Below are 22,619 nucleotides of genomic sequence, written 5' to 3'. Positions count from 1 at the left end.
AACCCTGGCCCTTCTGATTTCTGTCTGGCTACTGCAGTGGAGCTTTTGAAGACTTATTGGAATATGTAATTAGTTCAGAATACAGCAGGTTATTGCTGGAATATGTCTTGCAAGTGTAAAACAGGTACCTTTTCACTCCTTCCAGGCACAATTTAATCTATCAGTCTCTTAAATGTTTTAAAGCCTTTAACATCTTTAGCTCTAGGTAGTTAAAGAAATCCTTGCTCTACATGAACTTGTTTATCAGTTAAAGTAGTCATCAAAGGCCTCCACTATAATGCACTTTCTCTTCTTGAAGCCCTCTAAAAATCACAGAGGTCTAGAGTTCCTGAGCAATCTTCAGAGGTATTTCAGAATGTAATACATTGTATAATAAGGCTGGATGCTACAACAGAGTGCATGATCAGGCTTCTGAAATCCAATTGTTGGAGGATGCTCTTATATTCACATATTGCTTGTGGGATTCTCATAGGCATCTGGCTGCTCTGAAAACAGAATACTAAGCTAGATCAGCTTTTGATATGATCCAGCAAAATTCTTCTTAGATTCTCAGTGGCTGCAGCTAATGCACCAGTTTTGAAGTGGGTACTGTTTGTGGTACTACTGCATCCTGAAGCAGACACTACTTTATCCTGAAGCAGTTCTTACTCTTATTTCAGGGACAGTGCAGCCCAGTCTAGAATATCATCTGAAAAATCTCTCTGAGCACTTAAACTGCATACCTGTAGACCTATTACCTTTTAAGGATTATGTTTCAATTTACTGGCTCTCATGAAGCCTACTATTACTGACTCCAGACATTGGTTTGCCAGACAGCGACTGAAATCTTATTGCTTTAACTCAGTGGTTCTTAACCTTGGGTTACTGATGTGTTTTTGAACTGCAACTCCCAGAAACCCCAGCCAGCACAGCTAGTGGTGAATGCTTCTGGGAGTTGCAGTCCAAAAAACACCTGAGTATCCCAAGGTTAAGAACTACTGCTTTAACTGATAGTATTCTCAGTTGCAGCAGATTTTTTTTTAGAAATTAAAACTTTTTTTAGAAATTAAATTTTTTTAAGAAATTAAAACTACAGTGGTGCCTCGCTTAACGAGCGCACCGTATAACGACGAAATCGCATAGCGATCCGTTTTTTCGGATTGCTAATGCGATAGCTCAACGTTTTTCCAATAGGGGAAAATTCGCTTTGCGAAGACCGGTAAGCGTTTCGCTTACCGATCTTCGCAAAACGAACCCCGACGATCAGCTGTTCGGCGGCCAAAATGGCCGCCGGAAGCCTGGAAATGGCCCAAAATGGCCGCGCACAGCGTTTTCGCGCCCTCGCCTCGCCAGCCATCCTGAAGCATCGCTGAACGGTGAGTATTTGGCCCATGTTTAATGCGTTCCAATGGAAATCCCTGCCCCGTTCAACGATGCTTCAGCATAGCGAAGGTTAATCCGGAACGGATTAACCTCGCTATGCGAGGCACCACTGTATATGAAACCGCTGGGAGAGGTCATCAGGAGGTTTGGGCTGAAGAGTCAGCAATATGCTGACGATACTCAGCTCTACCTCTCATTTTCCACCAATCCAGGTGAGGCGGTTTCTGTGCTGAACTCGTGTCTGGACCTGATAATGGACTGGATGAGGTTTAATAAATTGAAACTCAATCCAGACAAGACGGAAGTGCTGTTAGTGGGTGCTTCACCGGACAGGCTGGAGGGCCAATTCCCTGCCCTGAATGGGGTTACACTCCCCCTAAGGCAGTGGTCCTCAACCTTGGGCCTCCAGATGTTCTTGGACTCCCAGAAATCCTGGCCAGCAGAGGTGGTGGTGAAGGCTTCTGGGAGATGTAGTCCAAGAACATCTGGAGGTCCAAGGTTGGAGACCACTGTCCTAAGGGTCCGCAGCTTGGGGGTGCTCCTGGACCCCAGTCTAACACTGGAAGCCCAGGTGGACTCGGTGGCCAGGGTCGCCTTCCTTCAGCTGCGGAAATTATACCAGCTACGGCCCTACCTGGATGAGTGGAGTCTCGTGACAGTTACACACACACTGATAATATCCCGCATAGATTACTGCAATGCGCTCTACGTGGGGCTGCCTTTGAAGACAGTCCAGCAACTGCAACTGGTCCAGAATCGAGCTGCGTGGCTGGTGAGTGGTGCGGCCTCCAGGGAACATATCAAGCCGATTCTGTATAAGTTACATTGGCTACCAGTTGCTGCCTGGGCCCAATTCAAAGTGCTTGTTTTGACATATAAAGCCCTAAACAGCTTGGGTCCTGGATACCTGAAAGATCCCCTCCTTCCATAGGATCTAGCCAGGGGGCCCTTTTGAAAGAGCCGTCCCTTAAGGAGGTAAGAGGGACGGCTTGTAGACAAAGGGCCTTTTTGGCAGCTGCCCCCAGACTATGGAATGCCCTCTGACTGAGATTTGTCTGGTGCTGACACTGATGACATTTTCGTGCCAGGTCAAAACCTTCCTGTTCCAGAAGGCTTTTAACTGAAATAATATCAGCTGTGGGTCCGATGGCAATTTTTATATATATATATATATATATATATATATATATATATATATATATATATATATATATATATATATATATATATATATATATATATATATATATATATATATATATATATATATATATATAAATTGTATTTTAATTTTTATGAATTTTTATTGTATTGTAAATGTTTAGGTAGTGTGGGCGGCATATAAATTAAATTAACTAACTAACTAACTAACTAACTAACTAACTAACTAACTAACTAACTAACTAACTAACTAACTAACTATCCAGTCCACCTTCTCCCAGGTCAAGTGACTTCATTGGGATTCCTTTAATTATAGGGAAGCTATTGGTTACTGCAGGACAGGGGAAAGTAATTTCTGGAAATCATCACTGCTGCTGATAATAGCATCATTCTTAAATGACATAAGCTATGCAGCTATGCTACTGGATTTCAGCCAGTGACTGACCTGTTTCAGATGACAATGAAAATGAGAGTTGCAGATAATCCTTTGCCAGCATAAATACCATATGGTATAAATACCATCTGGTTTAGCTGCAGAATCCTGAATTTGGGAAGCCTGTCCAGAGTAATATTGTAGCCAGTGGGAGCAAAAGCTGATGCTAAGTCCTAAAGAATTAACAGGCTTGCACTTCTTCATCTCTCTCTCAGCATAGGTCATTCACAGGAGGAACCAGAATAGTTTCTGTACCAAAAGCCTGAGCCAGATTATAATGGGAATGAATTTCAATAGATAACAAGTCTCATTTAGGAATGCCTTCAGCTGTCCAGGTTATTTATTGTGTATCTTGTTGTAATGCAAATGTAAACACAGCAGCAGAAGTTTAAAATACTATTTGGGAGAAGAATTTCTGCCCCCCCAAATTAACTGATAGGATGGTTGGACAAACCATAGTCAAAACTTCCAAAAGCTTGGTTTGTTCCTTTTTTGCACACCACACATAGAATGATTAAAGTGGTAGGGAAAGCCGCCACCACCCCCAATTCTGTGTTGGCTATCTCTAGCAAGCATGCTAGCACCACTCTGGCAGCCACTGATGATGATTAAATCCTCTACGAGCTAGCAAAAAATTAATGCAACTTGCTAGGCACCGTTGGACACCTTGCTACTCCCTATACCACACCATGGCTGGAGTGCAGTGTGTTCCAGCAAAAATAGTGCACATCTTTATCAAATTTGGTGCATCCTGCTAGTTCGGTACACAGCCTGTGTAGATTCAATAATATTTTTAATTCAAATAATGTATGATTTCCTTCCTTTCGAATCAAGGGGGTAATGTTGGCGTATAAAATTTTTTTGGGGGGGTAAAAGGTAAAAAAGTTCCCTGACCCCTGATCTAATATCATCAAAGAGTTCTTGTAAGCACTGGTTCGCCATACTCATTTGTTCCCCAAAGTTCCTGTCTGTTTCTGGGCCCAATTCTGGGCTTCCTGCTTTCCTTTACAAAGTATCCCATATGACCTCTGAAAACATATCTAGGTTTTCAATAGCCAGTAGCTTCTTTAATAGCTCCTCCACCGTTGGTATTTGTCCATTCTTCCATTTTTGGGCCCAGAGTAACCTGGCTCATGTGTAGACTATATAGCAGATTATATTTTATTTTTTTATCAGTGATCTCTGGCATTATGTTCATAACAACATTTCAGGTTTAAAACTTAGTTTTTGCTGGGCAATTTCTTGTGACATTTCCAAACCTGTAACTTTTTTTTTTTATTTTTATTTTTATTTTTATTTTTTGCTTTTTCACATGACCACCATACATGATAATAAGTTCCTGGATTTTTTTAACCTTTCCAACAAACATTGCTGATCCTTTCTGACATTTTTGCCAATCCTTCTAGAGTAAAATGCCATCTATAAAACATTTTAAGGATGTTTTCTCTAAGATTAACTGGTTTAATCAACTTATAATTATCTTTTCACATTTTGTCCACTGATCTATATCAATATTATAACCAAAGTTTTGTGCCCATTTGACCATCACCTCTTTCACCCTTTCATCTTTCAGGTCATACTGTAACAGATATGTATACATTTTTTAATTATTATTTTCTCTTTTGTGTATATCCATACTTCATCCACCTGAACTTCCCCTCAGAAAAAAACCATATTTTTATCCTTTTTGTGTCTTGATTCTAATTTCAATTTTGACCACCAATTTGTTAATAGACCCAATTTCTCTAAATCTTGTTTATTTTTCAGAGTTTGATCTTTAGTTAACAAGTTGTTATAGTTGAGTAGAGCTCCCTCTTGGCTTAACACTTTCAGTGTAAAGGCCTTTGTTGGGGCTACCCATATTGGAATTTTCTCATAAGTTTGCACTTGGAATTTTTGCCATATTAAACACAACACTTTCCTCACAATATGTTCTGCGAAATATGTCTGTTCTTTGAATTTTCCATATCATACATATTCATGCCAACTCATCTTTAAATCATGACCTTTCAATTTAAACAGTTTTTGATTTTCTGATGTTATCCATTCTTTTATCCAAACCATAGCACAAGCCTTGTAATATACTAGGTAATTCAGCAGAACTAGTCCTCCAATCTCTTTTAGATCTTGTAGTGCTCTAAGTTTTATTCTTGGCTTTTTAGCCTTCGAGACAAATTTCAAAATCAGGTCCTTAAAGTATTTATAGTTAATGGAATTGGTTGGTTTGAAACAAAAATAGCAATTTTGGTAAAATGTTCATCTTTATTATCGAGATTTGTTCCATCATTGAGATTTGTAGCTTATTCCAATCTTCCAAATCTCTCTGTATTTCTTTCTGGATTGAGAGATAATTTTATTTCATCAAATTACTTGTCTTTTTTGTAATAGTGACTCCTAAATATTTAACCTTTTGTACCTCCTCAATACTAGTTTTCATTATCAATTTTTCCACATCCTCTCTATTCATATTGTTAGTCAGAAATTTTGTTTTTGAGTAATTTATTTTGAGTCCTGCAACAGCTCCAAACTCTTCTATTATTTCCAATAGCTCCTCCATGCTGTCCAGGGGATTTTCTAGTATCAATGCTAAAACATCAGCGTATGCTTGTAATTTATAGTCTTCTCCCCTAATTCTAAGGCCTCTAATTCCATTATTTCCTCTTATTTGTCTATTTAGAATTTCTGGGGTTAAAATAAATAGCAACGGAGATAGAGGGCAGCCCTGCCTCGTGCTTTGTTTGATTTGGATATATTCAGTTATTTCACCATTGACTTTGATCTTAGCCTGCTGGTTAGTATATATTGCTTTAATTGCTTATAAAAAAATTCCTTCTGCCCCCATCTTCTTTAATTGCAATAACAAAAACTCCCAGTTCAAACTATCAAATGCCTTTTCTGTGTTTAGGACAATCAGCATCATTGGTTTTTCTGGATGTATTTCATAATATTCCAAAATGTCTATTAGTGATCATGTATTTGACATTAGTTTCTGTTTGGGGATGAAGCCTGTTTGATCTTTATGTATTATTTCTGTAAGTATTGTATGTTCTTTAGTCTAGTTGTCCAGATGGTTGCATATATCTTGCAATTAACATTCAAAAGAGAAATTGGTCTGTAATTCTTAATTTGTTTCCTTTCCATCCCTGCTTTATGTATTAGGGAAATATGTGCTTCTTTCCATGAATCCAGGATTTTTCCTCTACTTTCAATGTAATCCACTAACTTTTTAAAATGTGCAGTTATGGTTTCTTTCACTGCTTTATAATACTCAGCTGGGAGACGATCTAGTCCTGGGGCTTTGCCATTTTTCTGTTTTTTCCATGCTTCCACAATTTTGTTTGTCGTAATTGATTTATTTAGATGTTCTAATTGTTGGGGGCTAAATCTCCAGTTAGGAAGTTTACCCAGATAATTCCATTGTTGCTCCTGCTTGATTTCTTTGTTTTTGTAGAGGTTGGTATAAAATTTTTGTATTTTTTTTTAAAAAATCCTTTTGCTTGTATGTTTCTATCCCATCCTTATCCATTATTGCATTAATCATTGTTTTTTCACTTTCTTTTTAAATTCTATATGCTAACCATCTTCCAGGTTTATTAGCATTCTCAAAAAATATTTTGCCATACAAATTTATTTATTTCTTTGGCCATTTCTTCCTGTTCCAATAGATTCATTTTGTGCTGTAATATATTTATTTTATTTTTAGGTACTTCACTGTAGGGTTTTTCCCCAGTTCCATTTCTTCTTTCTTATGGGATGTTATTAATGTTTCATATTGTTTGCTTCTTTCTCTTCTCCTTTGTGCATTAAAATCTATTGCTAGGCCCCAAAAGTTTGCTTTCACTGCATCCCATATGATTGTCATTTCTGTATCTTGGGGTTTATTAATTTTGAAGAAAAAATTCATTTTTAAGTTTTGATGAAAAAGGCTTTGTCCCTCAATAAGTAATTGTTGTCACCATCCTCCTCTTCTTAAGGGTTGTCCTAATGTCATTGTTATTGGGTTGTGGTGTGCATATGTATTTGGTAGTTATTTCAATTTCTTCCACTTAGTGTGTCATTTCCGCTAAAATCCAACAATTATCTATTCTTGACCATGAATTATGTCTATTTGAATAGAATGTGTAATCTCTTTTCTGAAGGTACTTAGTCCCCAAGATATCAATTAGATTAAATTTGTTTGTTTGTTTGTTTATTTATTTATGCCCCACCTATCTAGACACATGTCTGCTCTGGGCGGCTAAGAATAAAAATAGAATAAAACAGTATAATAAAGTAAAAAGCCACAATAATTATATAGTTCAAAATGGGGGAAAATAAAAATAATAAAGTGATGGCAGGAGGGAAAGCCTGCCTAAAGAGCCAGGTCTTCAGTTGGCTCTTAAAAACACCCAGTGAGGGAACCAGACAGATCTCTGAGGGGAGACTGTTCCAAAGGTGAGGGGCCACTGCCGAGAAGGCCCAGTTTCTTGTTCTTCTTCTCCAGGCCTCCCTCGGCATCAGGCGCCTCAGCCCCCCTTCCTGGCTAGAACGAGTGATTTGAGTAGATCTAGGTGGGAGGAGGCGTTCTGCTAGATATCAAGTTCCTAAACTGTTTAGAGCTTTATATGTCATTATTAACACTTTGAAATCAATGCGGAAACAAACGGGCAGCCAATGCAGAGCAGCCAGAGTGGGGGGGAAGATGCTGATATTTTTTTCGTCCTACTAAGAAGTCTGACCGCCACATTCTGCACCATTTGAAGCTTCCACATCAATCTCAAACATAGCCCCATGTAGAGTGCATTGCAGTAGTCTAATCTCAAGAATACAAGCGTGTGGACCAAAGTGATGAGCACCCCATCATCAAGATAGGGACGCAGCTAGGCAATCCACCACAGATGGAAATAGGCGGAGCGGACCACTGACACCACCTGGGTTTCCATAGTGAGCTCTGGATCCAGATGGACCCCCAAGCTGCGAACCTCACTCTTTGCAGTGAGAGTCACTCCCCCAAAAGAGAGGGAGTTTCCCAAACCACCAATGGAGGGGCCACCCACCCTCCAGTCCTCTGTCTTGTCTGGGTTCAACCCCAGACCATTCTGCATCCATTGCAGTACAGCCTCCAGACAGCGCTGAAGGGGCAGAATGGCATCCACTGTGGTTGGAGAAAAGATGTAGAGCTAGGTGTCATCTGAGGCCCACTGATGGCACAAAGCCCCACCCAGCAGCCTCATATAGATATTGAACAGCATTGGGGAGATAATCAAGCCCTGCGGAACCCCACAATTGAGGCTCCACGGGGCCAAAATACTCTCCCCAAGCTGTACTCTCTGAGGATGTGGAGCCAAGCATTCCACTCCATGTCAAACAAGAGAAAGGAAGAGAAAACAGAGAAATTATAAATTAATAAAACAAAAATACAACAATATCCAATTTTGGAAATTAAAGTTCTGCCATTTCTAAAAAAAAAACAAAAAACCCTTGGGGATATTTTTCCTCTTTTTCCTACCCTTTCCACCTGGCACTGAGGTATATTTTTTTCGCTTGTTTAGGCGTCCTTCAGTCTCAAGAGACTATGGTAATGTGCTCTGAATAGAGGTTTTGGAAGGCCAATTCGCGAGTGACAACCCCTTCCACAATGAAAACAAATAGAATCTGTCCCTTGTCCAGCTCCCTGATTTAGCTGGTTTCAGGACTGCCTCTGTGCCTCGGCCTGCTGAATAAGTGTCTCTTCAAATTGGGAGAGGCCTCCAGGCTGAACACTCAGATGTCAAAGTTTCCCATCTGTTGAGGTCCATTCCCAAGGCCTTCAGATCCTGCTTGCAGATATCCTTGTATTGCACCTGTGGTCTCCCTCTGGGGCAGTTTCCCTACACTAATACCCCTCTCAGGAGATCTTCTGGAATCCGACTGTCAGCCATTCTCACAACATGCCTGAACCAACGTAGACATTGCTGTTTCATTAATGTATACATTCTAAAAATTCCAGCTCATTCTAGGACTACTCTATTTGGAACTTTGTCCTGACAGGCGATATTAAAAATGCATTGGAGACAATGCATGTGGAACATGTTCAGCTTCCTCTCCTGCCATGCACAAAGGGTCCAGGACTCACCGCAGTACAGGAGTGTACTGAGGACACAGGCTCTATAGACCTGGATCTTGGTATATGCCGTCAGCTTCTTATTAAGCTCTCTTTGTGAGTCTAGAGAACATGGTATCTGCTTTGCCAGTGCATTTATCCAGCTCGACATCTAGGGAGACAGTGTCAGAGATCATTGAGCCAAGGTACACAAAGTCATGAACAACCTTCAATTCTTGTGTGGAGATGGTAATAGAGGGAGGTGAGTCCATACCCTGCCAATGATTTGTGTTTTCTTCAGGCTGATTATTAATCCAAAGTCTTCGTAGGCCTTACTGAAACAATTCAATTTGCTGGAGTTCTTCAGCAGAATGGGCAACAACAGCTTCATCATCGGCGAAGAGGAAGTCCCACATGCATTTCAGCTGGACTTTGGTCTTCGCTCTTAATCAAGAGAGATTAAAGAGCTTTCCATCTGATCTAGTCCGGAGATAGACACTTTCGGTTGCAGTTCCAAAGGCGTGCTTCAGCATGACAGCAAAAAAGATCCCAAACAGAGTTGGCGCGAGGACACAGCCCTGTTTCACTCTGCTTCGGATGTCAAAGGGATCTGATGTTGAGCCATCAAAAACTACAATGCCCTTCATTTCCTCATGGAAGGATCTGATGATGTTAAGGGGTCGAGGAGGACATCCAACCTTGGGAAGTATTTTAAAAAGGCCATCCCTGCTAGCCAAATCAAAGGCCTATGTAAGATCTATGAAGGCCACAAAGAGTGGCTGTCATTGTTCCCTACATTTCTCCTGCAACTGTCTGAGGGAGAATACCATGTCAGTGGTGGATCTATTAGCTCAAAATTCACACTGTGATTCTGGATAGACTCCGTCTGCCAGCACCTGGAGTTTCTTCAGCACAACACGGGCAAGCAGCTTCCCTACAGTGCTGAGAAGAGAGATACCACGGTAGTTATTGCTGTTGTCCCTGTCACCTTTGTTCTTATACAGTGTGACAATGTTTGCATCCTTCATGTCCTGTGGTACCCCACCTTCTCTCAAGCAAATACAAAAAATTTCATACAGCTCAGTGGTGATTATCTCTTTACAGCACTTCAGCATTTCAAGAGGGATGTTATCCTTTCCAGGTGTCTTGCCAGAGGTGAGGAAATCCAAGGCTGCTTTTATTTCTGCTAAAGGTGGTTCGCTGTCCAACTCTTTCAAGACAGGCAAGCACTCAATACTATTTAATGCCCTTTTGGTTACTGCATGCTCTTTGGAATATAGCTCACAGTAGTGCCGAACCCAGCGTTCCATCTGCTGTGCTCTGTCCTGGATGGTCACACCTGTAGCAGTCTTCAGAGGAGCAGATTTCTTCTTTATTGGACCTAAAGTCTGCTTGATACCATCATACATTCCCTTGATGTTACCTGTGTCCGCTGCTATCTGTATCTGAGAGCAGAGCTGAAGCCAATAATTGTTGGAACATCTCCTGGCAGCCTATTGGACTTTGCTGTGAGCAACTTGAAGAGCCTGCAGGTTGTACTCACTAGAACAGGCTTTGTATGCTGCTAGAGCTCTCCTGTTTTCCTCAATGGCTGGCATCAGCGCCTTTGAATAGGCTTTTTAACCAGTCTGCCGTCTTTTTGGTCTTCTTGCCAAATGTGGATAAGGTGGTGTTAAAACAGCGTGCTTGAAATCTTCCCATCGTTCAGGTGCATTTGCATCAGCCGGGCCTGGAAGGGTTTCCTCAACTCTTTTCTTTCACTTTTCTTTGATCGCAAGTCTTGCTGATGTCAATATGTAGTCTTCCTTCCTTTTATGTGTGATAGAATCTCTTTGTTCGCAGTTTTACTCTACTACACACCAGGGAGTTATCAGTATTACAGTCAGCACCCTGATAACTGTGTGATCGTAATACAGTGGTGCCCCACATGACGACGATAATCCGCTCCGGGAGAATTGCTGTTAAGCGAAATTGTCGTCAGGCGAAAAGCCTTTCCCTATTGAAATGCATAGAAACTCGTTTAATGCATTCCAATGGGGAAATTACCTCGTCGTCCAGCAAAGATCGCCCATAGGGGAAGCCATTTTCCGCACACCGATCAGCTGTTAAAATGGCTGCCCTGTGAAGCATGGGTCCAGAAAACACAGGGCAGCCATTTTGTGGAGCCGGAAAAATTGTCGTCTTGCAAACAAACGGTTCGCGAAGCACGGACCTAATTGACGTCCTGCAGATTTTCCCCATAGGAACAACTGTTTTGCGAATCGCTGTAGCGATTGCAAAAAGTCACCGTCCTGCGGATTTGTCGTACAGCGGGATCGTCGTCTAGCGAGGTACCACTGTAATAGGAAGGCTAAAGCATCTAGTAAGGATCAAATCGAGCTGATGCCAATGCTTCAATCTTGGATGTCTCCAGGAAACTCTGTGTTGAAGCTTTGCATTAAAGAACATGTTGCTGACACAAAGACCACAATAACAGCAAAACTCCAGCAAGCGTTGGCCATTTTCATTCATCCTTCCTAATGCCAAAACAGCCTAGACAAGTGGGCCAAGAACTGTGATCAGCACCAACTCTAGCGTTAAAGTCTCTGGGAATAAGCAGCAGCTCTCTCTCTCTCTGGCATTTTTTAAATAGCAGCTGCCAGATCATCATAGAATTTGTCTTTGACCTCTGTTGTAGATGACAGTGTTGGTGCATATTTACTAATGAGGTGACCAGTCCCACTGATGAGTGGAGCTGCAGAGACAGGATCCTTGCAATCCCCTCAGTAGGTGGAACAATGGATCTCAGCAGAGTACTTCTGATCACAAAGCAAAGAGCCACCACTCTGTGTGTGTGTGTGTGTGTGTGTATGTGTGTGTGTGTGTGTGTGGAGAGAGAGAGAGAGAGAGAGACTATAAAGACTTTGCCCAATTCAGAGTTGTCTAACAAATTTTTATCTGATTCCTTGAGTCTCTTCTACTTTGGCTTTGAAAAGTTTATTAAATATTATTTTCCTCTTCTGGGGTGAATTCAGCCCTTTGATATTCACTAAAAGTATTTTGGTTTGTTTAGACATCTGCTTGGCTTTTACTACAATTTTATCTTTGACTTTCTCCATGCCTCTAGTTCTTCTCAGTGAGCGTAGAGTTCTTTGTCTTTCACGTTCTGCTTATTCAGGTTTCTCGTCTGATTCTTCATTGGAGAACTGTAGGTCTTCTTCTGTCAGCTTCAGTTTGTGTTTCATTTCTTCCATGAAATTCCTGGCCTTCATTTTACTCTTCAGATCAAATTTTCTTGACTCCCAGTTCAGGAATACTCCCTCCAGTGTTAACCATATGAATGGGATTTTCTTGTCAGGTGACTACTAGCTCTTTGGAGAGTACACAAGGGTACTTTAGTGTCATTGCAGTGTTAGTTTTCTTCTCTAGAGCTAAGAGTATTAAAGCTGAGAGGCTTTTCAAAAGTTTCCGTCCCTCCCTCTTCCCCCTCTGCTGATGTTACAATTTAAGTTGTTAAAAATGAATTCTTTGATCCTTTTCATATTCATTCGCAATGCCTAGCCAGTCTCTCCTGCTCATCAAGGAAGTCCGAGAACAGCCTGGGTAAGCGGCGCAGGTAGGCTTCAAGCTTCCCAATCCCCCCCACCCTGTCCCCGATGCTTGAAGCCTCCTTGTGCTGCCTACCCCGGCCGTTCTCGGACACCTAGGTGTCCGAGAACGGACTGGGTAGGCGGCACGGGGAGGCTTCAAGCTTCCCGATCCCCTCCCCCACCCTGTCCCTGATGCTTGAAGCCTCCTTGCTCTGCCTACTCCGGCCGTTCTCGGACACCTAGGTGTCCGAGAACGGTCTGCGTAGGTGGCGCGGGGAGGCTACCGGCATCTGGGACAGGGTGGGGGGGATCGGGAAGCCTGCCCGCGCCGCTTACCCAGGCCGTTTTCGGACTTCCAGAAGTCCGAGAACGGCCTGGGTAAGCGGCGCGGGTAGGCTTCAAGCTTCCCGATCCCCCCCACCCTGTCCCCGATGCTTGAAGCCTCCCTGCGCCGCTTTCCCCAGCCGTTCTCGGACTTCTAGAAGTCCGAGAATGGCCGGGGGAGGCGGCGCAGGGAGGCTGCCGGCGGCGGGGACAGGGTGGGGGGGGTGTTCGGGAGGCTTCCAGGCTGCACAGTCTGAGGGTGACTATGCAAAAAGGGAATGGTAAACCATATCTGAGTACTCGATACCTAGAAAACCCTTGCAAGGGTTACCATAAGTCAGAATTAATATGATGGCATGAGATTATTTGCAATTTTAAGCATACTGAAAAATGTATCAGAACGGACATCCCTAGGCTGAGACACTAGAGAGGAATGCTCAATTTCTCCAGAATTTTTGGTGATAGTTATAGAATTGTCAGTGATTATTATTAGAGAAGATGAATTAATTTGTCATATAAATGTTAAGGATAAAGTTAAAATTAGTTAATTTGTAGGTTATATTTTATTAGGAACAGCAAAAAATAACTCATTTATGGGTATGGATGAAGTCATATCTGAAAGAATTTGGAGAGATAACTGAATTGCAGGTAAATTGCCATAAATCAGACATGATTTATAAACTGAATGATTTATAATTTGCTTCAATAAATTGAAGAAAATTAAGCATAAATTAGATGATTTTAGGAAGATCAGGCTTTTTTAATTTGATAGAATAGCTGTTTGTAATATGAAGATTTTACCTAAGTAATTTTTATTTATTTATGATATTGACAAAGATAACTGAAGAAGAGCTGAAAGTTTGACAAAGTATAATTTAAAAATTCTGTAATGGAGATAAGAAAGTAAGGATTAATAAGAAGATATAGTATAAATTTCAAAAAAGAGAAAGGGTTAGGTCTTCCTAATATAAGCTTATATTATGTAACTAATTAAATAAGACATATGCCTGAAATTATATTAATAATTCAGTATGGGTAAGTCTGGAAATGCAGGAAATTGGTGGGAGCCTTAATAATACATATTTTAAAAAATGAAAAGAGCACTAGAAACAAAATTGAAAACCTTTTTTAAAAATCTTATTACTTTAGAACAACCATAGAAAAATAATTATTCTATTAACATCTTCATTATATCTAATTATATAGTTGGAGAAGTTTTCAGGAAATATAAAATGGATTTTAAAAAATTAATTAAAGAAGAAACAAATTTTAGGTTAACAATTTTGTTTAGAAAAGATATTTAAGGAGAGTTAAAAAAGAACAATTTTTATGTAATATGGGGCAAATTTTTGGAATATGTGCTAATAAGGGGGAAAGGGAAAGCTCCAAATCAAGAATCTATGCAGTTCTGGAGAAGAGGACAATAAAAGAAGGAGAAGAAGAAGAAGAAAAAGAAGAATATGGCAAGAAGTCCCGTATATGGTGGTGGGGAACACTGTTATTGTATTTGAGTTTATATGTTTTATGTATATAGAAATAAAAAAAATATTTTAAAAAAAAGATATTTAAGTTTTTTTATTTAACTCATAAAAATGATTTTAAAAATTCGCACTGATTAACACTGGCATGAAAAGTGGGTTAGAAAAAATGGTAAATGTAGGGGTCTTGCATGTTTTGAAAAATTGGTAGTATAGAAGAAAAAGCTAGATGAAAATGAGGTCATGAAAAGGCATAAAAAGTAAAATTTATAAGGTTTTAACAGAAGCAAAGGACCAGCTTGATACTGTTAAAGCAATATGGGAATATGATTTGGGAGAATAAATAAGTATGGAGGTTTGGAAGATTATATGGGATAGAAGAATATCAAAATATATGTCTATAAAAATAAAGGATACTTTTTATAAATTAATTTGAAGATGGTATTTAACTCTGGAGGAATTAAATCAGAATATACAGTCATGTGAAAAAGGAAGTACACACTCATTGAATTGTATGGTTTTACGTATCTGGACATAATAAAAATCATGTAGTCCTTAGCAGGTCTGATAATTAGGTAAATATAACCTCAGATGAACAACAACACATGACGCATTACACCGTGCCATTATTTATTTAATAAAAAATGAAGCCAAAATGGAGAAATCATATGTGGAAAACTACAGTAACTTGTAGAACCACCTTTAGCAGCAATAATTTGAAATAATCATTTTCTATATGACTTTATTAGTCTCTCACATTGTTGTGGAGGAATTTTGTCCCACTCTTCTTTATTACATTGCTTCAGCTCATTGAGGTTTGCAGACATTTGTTTATGCACAGCTCTTTGAAGTTTCTGCCAGAGCATTTCACTTGGCTTGAGGTCTGGACTGGGCCATTGTGACACCTTGATTCTTCTTTTTCAGCAATTCTTTTGTAGATTTATTGGTGTGCTTGGAATCATTGGCTGATTGCACGCCCCATTTTGGCCAAGCTTTAGCTGTCAGACAGATGGCCTCTCATTTGAATCTAGAAAACTTTGGTATACAGAGGAGTTCATGGTTGACTCAGTGACTGCAAGGTGACCAGCTCCTTTGGCTGCAAAACAAGCCCAAATCATCACTACCCTCCACCACTGCTTGACAGTTGTATTGAGGTGTTTGTGGTGATAGTGTTTGGTTTTTGCCAAATGTGGTGCTGTTCATTATGGCCAGACATCTCCACTTTGGTCTCATCTGTCCAAAGAACATTGTTCCAGAAGTCTTATGCTTTATCCACATGCAACATGGCAAACCTAAGTCTAGATGTCTTCTTCACCAGCACTATTTGCTTCTCAGTCATTACATTCCTATCTAGAGTCTGTGCTCAGTTCTTGGACAGTAGAAAGGAATTATTCACAGATGTGAATATATCTGTATATTGTGGTTTACTGACTATAGCTACTGTAGGAGATGAAAAAGGGGCAAGAATGAAGTAATTAGATCTGAAATCTAGCAAGAAAACATACTTGTCTCATTTTATATGACTAGAACTACATGTAGACACAATTTTGCATCTTCTATTATCATATGAATTTAGGAATGCTAGCTGTAGTTGATATATGTTTATATTTCAGTAGTATTAATTCTATTTCTAAAGGCAAATGTCTTATTGTCTCCTTCTTTATAGAGAGGATCTGACGAACTTCTTTCAGGCAGTGTACTCAATAGCCCGAACTCTAATATGAGCAGCATAGTAGTTACTGGTAAGTGAAGCCTTTTTTAATGTCAAAATTTATTTGTTTAACAGAACAAAATTGAACATCTGGCATAAATAATATGTATTTTATGTTTTCTTGATATCTGTGTATTGGAGTTTTTTAAAAAACACCAAATGCCTGACATATTTACATGTAGATATAAAAATGTAAATTTTGAAGTGCATAATCCACAGGATCCACAGATAGATGTCCACTGGCAGAATAGTAGAATTCAGTAAATTAGGAGAATATTGATCTCTTTTCTACATTGCATCACCCAGTGTGACCTCAAAACTGTCTTTTTAGTATGGTTATCTAGCCAGTTCTTACATCAAGATGCTTCATTCTCTTTTTTCAGTCCCATTAATATTTTGTCAGTTGGATTTGTTGTGGGGAAGACCCACAAACTTCTTTTCTACCATTATGCTTCAGCTTTGGTAAAAGAATAATGATGTCCTGTTGGATGGATAATTCATTAAAACTACAGTAATGCTGAATTTTAAATGGGTAGCAATAGTACTACTTTCACCAAGAACAAGCCCACTTGTCTAAAGAGGATGAATGGTGAGAAATGAAGACTCTTTCCTGTAGCGTGGCTGGTGTCTTCTGTCCATATGATTCCTCTGTTCCCAGAACTTGGTCCTGTCATAATTGCAGAACTTCATGATATAATGATTGTTGCCCAGATACACATTATTTTCTGCCTTATCGTCTTCTTTCAGTGTCATATATTTTACTGTTACACCTTATCTTCTAATATTTGTAAGAACATTTGCAGGAATATATTTAGGCCTCTCCATCACATGCTTTTACTTGAACTTTATTTGTCTCACCCTAGTCAGCAAAGCGAAAAAAAACCATTTAAAACATTGTTTTGCGATTGCAAAAGCGATCGTAAAAATGTTGACGTAAAGCGGATTCATCGTAGAGCGGGGTAATCATCCAGCGGGGCCCGACTGTACAAGGAACACTTCATACAGTATAATCCTTTAGCACAATGCACATCCTGGCTTAAACACCAAGTTTTACAAAGACAGATACAAATACTAATAGTTTATTGCTTGATAACCAGTCAGGCTATATTCATTAACAGAAATTAAACCACTCTTAAAAATAGTATTTGGCATGTAATATAAATACATACAAACAGTAATAAAATAAGCATTCTAAGACAGGTTTTATGTGCACCACTGTTCTCCAGGTTGGAAATGAATATATTTTCTTCATCCAAACACTTCAGTATCACAACCATACCAGAGATTAATTGGCCATTGGAAAGCATGGCTCAGGACAAAATCTTGTTAATGGTTTACATGTGAATAAGTTAAATTATGTAATTCACTGTGGTGAACTGGTAACTAAGAAGGCATCAAGTGTGTTACAGGACATACCCCACTACACAGGAACATGCCTAATATAGAGTGAGTGCTGCCTTGTTCATTAGCAGCAATTTTCTATGGTAAGTCCGTAACTACTTAGTGGTTCTCTAGAGCACGTGCAGTGTTCAAAAGAAATTTCATGTGAATTAATAATCAGGAAGAAGGAAATAGTGGCAGCAATAATCAGCATCAATTCAAAAGGGACTGTAAATAAGACATTGCAGTTATGTCATATTTATTGCAAGGGGTTTTCCCCTACCTGTCAGAAAAGGCGTTAGTTCAGAAGAGCATATTCTTCACAGTCTCTGACTGTTCCATTTCAGCTCCCATCACTTGTATGTCTGGATCAGGAGCAGGTGCTGGCAGACTTTCCTCCACACAAGGCACTGGATATCTGAGCTTTAATGAAGTCACAGTTTTGAAGGTGGTCCACCAGCTTATGTGGGGATATAAAACAGGCTTCACCTTCAGCACCCTGCTCCTCCTCCCTTTCTCCTTCTCCTCCACCACCACAACCAAAGTGGATGAGGGACCAGGCATTGATGGATGGTACAGCTGGAGGCCAGAGATTACCTTCAGCTCCTCTGCAGCCTCATGGGTCAACACCCCGAGTGCTGATTTTCCTAACCCTGAGGAGGTCCACTGCCTGAGAATTGGTACGGTCAAAGCTACCTTCTGGTTGCTCTCTTGGAGAAACAGAAGGTGGAAGAAATGCAGGAGAGTCTACTATCTCTGGAATGGGGTGAGCAGATGGATATCACCAGGCCCTGATACTGCCATCCTCTCTCCCCCTCCCAAGCAAGCATGGTCCCCACAAGGCCAGATAGAACAGCAGATTCTAATTTACTAGACCTCCTTTCAGATACAGCATGCAGAATTATCTTCCTGATATCACCTGTGCCATCATGACTATGTCCCCTACCACTCATTTCTCTCTTAAGTCTTTATGATCTAAAGAAAACCTAACACCCAACATTATCAAAGTATGTCCAAGCTGCAACAAACAATAACCCAAATCAGTCCCGAACAAACCAATCAAAATATACATGTTTAACAACAAATACACTGTGTATTAGCCAAATAACTTTTTTTTAAAATCAGTCAAACAGGGAAGCATCCCCCTGGGGGGAAAGTAGCGAACTTTTTTAAAAGCACGTAAATGAGCCCATCCCTTAAACCCAAGGAAAGCATGCAAACAATGCAAAAATACAATCAAAGCTCACACCCATAGAAAACTGGAAGAATATAGGGAGATTTTTCTCCCCACACTACTTGATGCATTCTCTTCTTTGAGCCTAATGGGAAGGATAGGCAGTGTCATGATGATGGGATATGTAGTCAGAGAAATGTAAAATGGAATCAGACAGGTTCTGTGTGAAGATGAATTGAGAGACATTGGAATATGTTTTCTAAGTGCCATGAGATATAGCGATGAAGGCCAAATTGAGAGGCCTGTGGAAGACCTAACATTCCAAGCTAGTTGGAGAAGAGATAAACAACACCTGGACTATCATGTGAATAAGGAGAGGAGGAGGAAGGTGGTATAGCCTCTCGAGGCTAATTGGTTAACAGCCAGAAAGGCCAAGAAGAAGGGAGGAGTTTGGGACGGTAGAAAATGGATGATAGGTTATGTGAAAGTGGTTCAGTGATTTGTCTGTTCTGTTTTGGATTTCGATTCCATGATGCTGGGAGAGAAAGAAACTTGATTGAGTGAGGATGTAAGTAAAGGAGAAAGAAGGAGGTGGGGTTAGCCCACTATAGCCCACCCTAGTTAGCTTATTAGTGTTTATTATTTTTAATGGAAAAGTTATTTTATTTAACTGCAATGATCTTTGAATATGTTCTTGATGCTAAAGCTTGTGCAATATAAACTGATTTCTAATGGAACTCTATTTTTCTAATAAAAATTAATCATAAAAATTCTACTAAAGGACTGGTCTCTTGAACAGCAGGGTCTAGCTAAATCCAGGAAGTGGAGAGGGCCACAAACTAGCTAGCTTTTAAGAGTCCTACCTAACTGAGCTTTAGTGAGTTCTAAGGAATCACAAAGTCCATGTGCCTGTACTTACAAAGTACTGAGTAAACATAAAGTATTCTTTTAATGTCAGACTTGTTCAAAGGGCTTATATTACATACTGCTGAAGTCTTGGGACTTGCCCCAGCGCAAAGGTGGTAGGTAGGCGGCCTGTTGAACTCTCTGACTGAATGCCAGCGGCCCTTTAGGGCGTCCGGTGCCTTACAGGCAGTGACAAAAAAATGCAAAGAAATTTGGAAGATCCCCCCCAACCAAAGTCAAGAAAAAAGGCAAAAAAAGAGAAGAGTTCCATGTGGAGGCAGAGCAGGTGGGCAGTAGTCCAAGATACAGTACATAACACACAGTAATCCTGCAAGGAACAACTGAATCGAAGAGCATTCTTCAATGGATCCCAGGCCCTTTTAGAGATTTAACAGTATCACATCCCCTGGTTATTCTGATCAGCTTGCTGACAGCCCTCACAATGCTATTTAATGAAAAAATTATCTGGCAGTTTGACAAAATGTGAAGGAAAAGTTGCATGAAAGAGGAAACAAAAGAAATATGATACTTCTGTTCACCCTTCTTTTGTAAACACTAATAATTTGTGTTTTAAGGGCTTTCTTTCAGTAGTTGATGAAAGCACACAAATTATGCGGAAGAGAGCTTCTTTTGTGTCTTTCCTTAAAACTAAAGCCACATGTCTACTTGGGGCTCCCTGCTGTTTGATGCAGAGGAAGCTGTATGTTGACTGCATTGAAACGTATGAAGCATCTCCTTGGTGCACAGATACAAGGTATGATATGTAATCATATCTCCTGATTGTTATCCTTTCTCATGTGTATGGCAATAAGACTTAGGAAAATTTTAGAGAAGAAAATGGACCTTAATGCTCATGCCAACTCTTCCTGTAAAAAATAAAAGATTAGAAAAAGAGCAAGCATGTCAAACAAATGACTGCTTGAACATTTCAAAGTAACTCCAGTGGCTTGTCCCAGATAAAGTTGACCCACTGAATCAGTGGAGCTTACAAAGTGTTGACATAATAAATTTTCTTCATTCACTATATCGGCTATCATTGAGATTAACAGTTGTATTTAGCACTTTACCTAAAACCTCAGTTTCAGCAAGGTCAGTTGAAGTGTAATTGAAATTTCTGTGTCAACGAATGGCATTTTATTACATCTTTCCTAAATGCTGTAATTTTCTGTGCAATACAAGTGTTAGTATAGGTTTTTTAAAAGATGTGCCTTGTTTTTGTTGTCGTTTAAGATTTTGCCAGTATATTGCATGCTGGCTAATGGGCCCAGCCTTGCCCAGGCTTAAAAATCATGCAAGTCCTCCCCTCTCCATTCACCCTAGTGCCTTCATTTTTCTCTGTGCACCCACTCTTTTTTAAAATATTTGTTTCTCTTTCCTCATCAAGGTATTTATTTACCTTATCTATGGAATGAAATTCCCAGAATCCCCCAGCCACTGTGGCTTCTGATTAACAAACATTTGGAGTCCCCTATCTGTTATATTATGGCATAATTCAGAATTGTGTAATTTTTTGAACTCAACTCAGGGAAATCTTTAAAATGATATGCCACATGGCTCAGTAGGCAACAAAAAATAATTGGTCCCAAGGGTTTCCACAGTGATTTTTGTTCACACCGCCTGGCCTGTATTTCAAGTCAGACTATCCCAAATGTACCCTCCATATGTGATGAAAATTCATCTAGCTATTTTTGTGTGATATAGTAACAAACACACAGGCAGAAACTTTTATATACTGATGTGTCTAATGATGTATTTGTTGACTAGAAAAAATGTACATGATTATTAATGTCTGTAGAAGTTGTTCAGTGTCTGGTGAGTAACTTTAATGTGCATTCACAAGACCTTGGGCATTTTCAGGGTTTGTTTTGGGTTTTTTTTTTAATTCTAAACTGTGGCTTTTAAAGACGAAACAGGCTCCTTCTAAAATGTCCACCTCTCCCAAAAGTAGGTCTCTGTATCTGGTATGGTAGAAGCACACTAAGTTACCAGAGTTATTCTTGTATCTTGTAAGTTTTAGAAAAAACCTGTGATGGAAAATGTTTTAGAGCAGGGGTGTCCAACCTTTCAGCTTCCCTGGGCCACATTAGAAGATGAAAATTTGGCTTGGGCTGCATGGGGGGGCAGCCCTAGTGGTCCTCTGCAGCCCCGCTCCAAGCACGCTTATCGGCAGCTGCGATCTCAGACAGCAGAGGCTGCCAGCTTCAACTCCGGTGGCATTATGGGGCCGGGAGGGGGTCCACCTATTGACGGCGACGGTGCAATGCAGTCACACAGCCCCCCCTCTCCTCCCCTCCTGCTCCTTCCTTCCCTCTCCCCCCCACCATTGTGACGTGCCCCAGCTGCATTCTGGCCGCAAGTGCCGGCAGTGTAACTTGAATCTTTGGAATTTTTTTAAAAAAATAAAACATTGCACCGGGCCGCGTTATGAGCCAACCTGGGCCGCATGCGGCCCTCGGGGCGCAGGTTGGACAAGCCTGTTTTAGACCATGCTATGCTAAGTATATTATGCTGCTTGTTGATGGACTTAAAAGATGCATAGTTAGCTGGCTCACAAAATAATGAGGCCTTGCAGTAGGATACAACTTGGACATGTAATTTCTAATAGCATTATAGCCCTTTTTTGTGTATTGCATTGCCATTGCAGAACTCTATGGCCAGGATTCTGACTGCCAGTCAGGCAGGAAAAACTTCTACATCTTTGCTATTTCTCCTTAATTTGCTAACCTCCAATTTCAATTTGCTGTTTGCAAGTGGCCTGGTATGCCATATGCTGAGCTCACAGTGTTAAGAAATGAGCTGTGATTTATTTTTGAAGGCTTAAAGTTCGATACATAGCTAGATAATAATAATAATAATAATAATAATAATAATAATAATAATAATAATAATAATAATAATAATAATAATAATAATAATTTATTGTCATTGTAAGTATATACACATACAACGAAATTCACAGACACATAGATGTGAGTAAGGTTCTTACAAATATTTATAGCATGTGATTATCTGCAGTTGGCAATGTGGGCTTCATACACACAACAGTCTTTCTGCTGTAGT

General features: G+C 40.0%; 1 protein-coding gene across 4 annotated transcripts in view; it reads left to right on the top strand.

The window, feature by feature from the left end:
- Window positions 1-22,619, top strand: part of PTBP2 (polypyrimidine tract binding protein 2) — a 105,962-nt gene that overhangs the window by 19,173 nt on the left and 64,170 nt on the right. For all 4 annotated transcript variants that reach the window (XM_072997959.2, XM_072997961.2, XM_072997960.2 and 1 more), the window contains exon 3: window positions 16,055-16,130. In XM_072997959.2, the coding sequence (XP_072854060.1) occupies window positions 16,055-16,130 (76 nt within the window). The remainder of the gene's footprint in view (window positions 1-16,054; window positions 16,131-22,619) is intronic.

The sequence above is a fragment of the Pogona vitticeps genome, chromosome 4, assembly GCF_051106095.1.
Source record: "Pogona vitticeps strain Pit_001003342236 chromosome 4, PviZW2.1, whole genome shotgun sequence".
In the NCBI taxonomy this organism is placed as follows: Eukaryota; Metazoa; Chordata; class Lepidosauria; order Squamata; family Agamidae; genus Pogona; species Pogona vitticeps.
Note: the sequence above shows the minus strand (reverse complement) of the source record. Positions and strands in the feature narration are given on the sequence as shown.